The 5281-nt window shown below is 35.7% G+C and overlaps 1 protein-coding gene across 1 annotated transcript; it reads right to left on the bottom strand.

Moving 5' to 3' along the window:
• Positions 1-2316: 2316 nt before the first annotated feature.
• Positions 2317-4635, bottom strand: LOC106461112 (actin-3-like). The gene is given in 5 exon segments (XM_022387991.1): positions 2317-3134; positions 3394-3640; positions 3816-4055; positions 4509-4571; positions 4573-4635. Coding segments are annotated over 5 exon segments (1131 nt in total). The 3' UTR covers positions 2317-2616.
• Between the last annotated feature and the right edge of the window lie 646 nt (positions 4636-5281).

Below are 5281 nucleotides of genomic sequence, written 5' to 3'. Positions count from 1 at the left end.
TGGGGGTGCTTAACTTTTTTTCCAGGTGTATATATATAAAGGTATGTTTAATTTAACTAATGAACATTGAACAAGGAAGTACCTAAATTCCTTATGCCCAAGTTGATTATTTTTCTGGATCATTCACCTGTGGTTTCACGTACAGTTTCTTGCAGAGAAGATTTCTTTAAGGTTGAACATACTATGTAAAAATGTACATAGGTTTTTCCCACTTGTAGGTCAGTAAAACATAGAGGTTACAACCTCCCATATTTTTCTATGGTAATGACCAACAGTGGCGTGGGTATTGCACGTGCCCTAAGAAGAATGGCATTAATGTTTCATGTTTATGATTCTACGTATTCTCATTATGGGACACTAATACTTCAACTTTTTCACCGAGAGCTCTCAAACCCCCATTAAAGGCTCCATAAATACACTATTCTTGTCTTGATTGTTTGTTTATGTTCTCACTCACTGTATTCAGTATTTCTTTCACAACTCGGTCAAAGTCAGAGGATTCAGGTTTACTACACTATACATTTTCAGCCAAACCTCCTGTTATTCTGAGGAAACTTCTCGAATACTGTTAAGGGAAATCCGTACACCTGAGAATACATCACAGAAACGTAAATATTGCATGAAATCCCCAATAAAAACGAAGTTAACTGTATAGAAAGCCAAAATGTTTTTGAACCAGTATCACATGTTGAAGAATACTTAACAAATAAATGTCGAGGAACTTTAAAACATCAATTTTTAAATATTTGGAATATTTTTTGATATATAACTTTAGGCTGTAAACTTGTTTGGGGCTTGTTATACATTCTGCATTAACTTAGATTGGGAATACTGAAAATTCTTTAAATAAAATGAAGATGCTTAATAATTGTTATTCCAACGTCATTAAACATGGTTTTGGTTTTACCAATAATATGTGGACGTTTATTATAAATACATGTTATTCCAGTTGTGAAATTATCTCATGTTTTAAAAGGTATTTTGTCATTTAACAGTTTATATTTTGCATTTATTCTAATCATTACTGATATTCCAGGAAGTTGTTACGTGACATTTCTTTCTCACTGTCTTCTAATGGAAGGTGGAAGAGGTATTATAACTGGAATACAGGATGGCAAAAATCTTAGCTTAACCTTACAATACAGTTTACAAACGAGAAGTTACAAACTTAACTATTGTGATTGTTGTAACTTCTTAAACTTTGTTCTAAACATTTTTATTGTATATTTTATCAGCCATATTTATTAACCTCTCACATAAAAATAGCGATATTCGAATCAATGATTTTAATTCAGTATTTCCCAAATGTACCAGTCAGGACAGTGAAATTTACAAATTAAAAATCTATATCTCGGTGTGCCTTGAATTCGCATTATTCCGTCTGATGACTTTAAGAATTTCTTTAACAATTACTTTATTTTTCAAAGTTTTTACTTTGTCGTTATGCAACTTTAATTTTAAAAGCATTACTTGTACAATTTGTTTGTTTTTTAAGCACAAAGCTACACAATGAGCTATCTGTGCTATGCCCGCCACGAGTATCTAAATCCGGTTTTTAGCAGTGTTAGCCCTCAGACTTAGCGCTGGGTCATTGGGGGACAATTAGCACCAATCGCAATATATTCAGTGGGTTCACTTCGTTTCTAACTGCTTTAGAGCAGTATAGTTAGTTGTAGTAAAATGTCTAAACATATTATTATCTGTAGTTATTATTAACCGCGCGTGATAATCATTGGTAGCTATTAAAGAAGTATAATTTATTATTAAGGATAAACTATTTTGACAGTGTTTTAATCTCGTTTGTTTGTTTTGTTCTTACAGAATATTCCGAGCGAAACGTTAATCATATGAATAAAATTTATTATTATTTTTTGGTTTTACATTTTGACTAACAAAGCAATCTTTACAAAATATAAGGTTCCGACTTAGAATATTGTCGAGAAGGCTATTAAAACAAGAAAAATAACTACTGTGGGCCACTTCATACCGCGGGATTGTATATTGGCAAGTGTCCACTCTGCATTTTGGTTATAAGCAATGTTGTAAATCTTATTGTAAAAACATTTAATACGAAGTGTAAAAAATATATATTCCCAAATCATGATGTAAGATATTTTAAACAGTTTTGTTTCAACGTTGTTCATTCTTATTTATAATGTTAAAACAAATATTTATGATGCAGAGTTTATACAATGTGTATAGGATAATGTATTAAATACCGCAAGTGACGCAAAGCAAGACCTCTTGAACTAACAGATTGAAAAACATGAGCACAAAGAAAACCTGAAAATATTGAACCAAGTGCAATCACACAAATGTCTTCCCCAAATTTTTATTAAATATTTTATTTTACAGAAAAATATGAAATATTTGAAATGATCGAACTTCTGATGTTAATAAATACGATTGCTGAGCTACATGATCAGTGGGCAGTTATGAAAAGTTGAGATTCTTTGGCCTACAGTTCCCGAGTCTCTGATTGGCTGGCAAAATCCCTGATCCAGGGTTTCTAAACCAGTCTGGGTCATTCGGAGGGAAGTATCCACGCGGAAGCAAAGGGGAATCAACATAAATACGAAAGAAGCGACAATCACGTGACTACAAAATACACAAAGTTTAGAAGCATTTGCGGTGGACAATGCTAGGGCCAGATTCATCGTACTCTTGTTTGGAGATCCACATCTGTTGGAAGGTGGACAGAGAAGCCAAGATAGATCCACCGATCCAAACAGAGTACTTCCTCTCAGGGGGAGCAATGATCTTGATCTTCATTGTGCTAGGAGCAAGAGCGGTGATTTCTTTCTGCATCCTATCAGCGATACCTGGGTACATGGTGGTGCCACCAGACAGAACGGTGTTGGCGTACAGGTCCTTACGGATGTCAATGTCGCACTTCATGATTGAGTTGTAGGTGGTCTCATGGATACCAGAAGATTCCATACCCAAGAAAGATGGCTGGAAAAGGGCCTCAGGGCAACGGAATCTCTCATTACCAATGGTGATTACCTGGCCATCAGGTAACTCATAGGACTTCTCGAGGGACGAGGAAGAAGCAGCAGTGGCCATTTCCTGGTCGAAGTCCAAAGCGACATAGCAGAGCTTCTCCTTGATGTCACGAACGATTTCTCGCTCAGCTATCAACATACAAAAAAAAACATGTAAAAAATGAAAGAAACTTGGACACACAAAACAGACAACGAACAAAAAAAAATAATAACCATACAAATTACAAGCATTTAGTATTCAAATTCTCAATAGAACTAGTATGCTGGTCACTGGAAAATTTAGTGTTTGATTTTATTTGAATACATTTTCAATAACCATGAACAATATAAGGTAGTGATTTTTGAAGTAATAAATTTAGAGGTTTTCGTAACTACAGACTAGACGTACCCGTGGTGGTGAAGCTGTAGCCACGCTCTGTCAAGATCTTCATCAAATAATCAGTGAGGTCACGGCCAGCCAAGTCCAATCGGAGGATGGCATGAGGAAGGGCATAACCTTCATAGATGGGAACAGTGTGGGAAACACCGTCTCCGCTGTCCAGCACAATACCGGTAGTACGACCGGAAGCGTAGAGGGACAACACAGCTTGAATAGCTACGTACATAGCGGGCGTGTTGAAGGTTTCAAACATGATCTGGTCAATGAGAGAACATGGTTTAATTTAGTATTGATTTTTCTTTTATCAAGGCTTTTTTATTATCAAAATATCTTGTCACTGTTTATGACTTTGTTATCATTTGAGAAATTATATAAATAAATATAATGATATATTTATATAAAAATTCATTATAATACATGAAATGACGTACTTGGGTCATTTTTTCTCTGTTGGCCTTGGGGTTAAGGGGTGCTTCTGTTAAAAGAACAGGGTGCTCCTCAGGGGCCACACGAAGCTCATTGTAAAAAGTATGGTGCCAGATCTTTTCCATGTCGTCCCAGTTTGTGACAATACCGTGTTCGATGGGGTATTTCAGAGTCAGGATACCACGTTTGCTTTGGGCCTCATCACCCACGTAGCTGTCCTTCTGACCCATACCGACCATCACACCCTGGAATAAGGATTTATTTTCGAATAAGCATAAAGTATGACCTGTTATCTACGTTCTTAACACAGCAATAACTTGTTTTTGAATTAGTTTTGACCTATATGTCACTAAATTGCTGAAACAAAAGATACGAAGAATTTTAATATAAATATCTTTAACCAGTTAGACACTTTTTGCTCGGAAGGCTAGTTTCTTTCACTGATTATTTTGAATAAGCATATTTTTAGATGCTATTTTAAAGTAAACTGTTATTTAATACGTTAATAAATAAGCATCAAGACTAACATTTTAAACTTTAGTGTTTGTTTTTAAGTGCTATCTGCACTGTGCCTTCCGCAGAGACCAAACCCCGGAGTATGGCAATATAAGCCCTCAAGCTTACCGCTGAGCCACCGGGGAGGCCTATATTTTAGTGTAAGGAAAACAAACAAACTCGTGTTAAATATAAAGAAGTACCTGATGACGAGGACGACCTACGATGGAAGGGAACACGGCACGAGGGGCATCATCACCGGCAAAATCCGGCCTTGCACATTCCGGAACCATTGTCAACTACAAGAGCGGCAACCTCGTCGTCACACATGATGAATCTTAGTTACTGTACAAAACAGGGAGAAAAAATCAGATCTTTGCTGCATTTTCAAAAATTAAATCAAACATTTAATTTCAAAATTGTTGTTTGAGTTTGAAGTTGATTTTTGTAAACAAAGTAATATGTAAAGCATATTAAAGTTCGCTTCTTGTCAGTAAGGTTATACAAGAAAAACCTTCTTCAGGGGAATTGTAACCCTCCATGTATAACCTTGCCCATCATTCGCTCCCAGACTTAGAAACATCATAGACTTCCTCTTTACATGGACATTTATGGGCATGTCCATACCATATTTCTGTAGACAGGCACGCACCACGTGCACTGTGCTCGTGGGAGAGATTCCAGTGGAACAGTTCTAGTTCTACTTTCTCCAATTGGGCCACGACTGAGCATTACAAATCTAGAAACATTTTCCTTTTTCAACTTCAATCTTAATATTGAAGTCCATTCTCAACTGCATTAAAAGTTCGGTTAATAAATTAACTAACAGTTACTTAACCCTCTAATTTGATATCCATATTATTTTATTTGTATTTAATTTCTATTTATTTTTATGCTCTCTCTAATGTAATATTACTATTTCATGCATTCAGTTATTTGAATTAGAACGACATCTAAGTTTACGCTGGCAACTTGG

The sequence above is a fragment of the Limulus polyphemus genome, unplaced genomic scaffold (assembly GCF_000517525.1).
Source record: "Limulus polyphemus unplaced genomic scaffold, Limulus_polyphemus-2.1.2 Scaffold899, whole genome shotgun sequence".
NCBI classification, from domain to species: domain Eukaryota; kingdom Metazoa; phylum Arthropoda; class Merostomata; order Xiphosura; family Limulidae; genus Limulus; species Limulus polyphemus.
The sequence above is the reverse complement of the archived record's forward strand: the minus strand, read 5'-3'. Positions and strand labels throughout refer to the sequence as shown.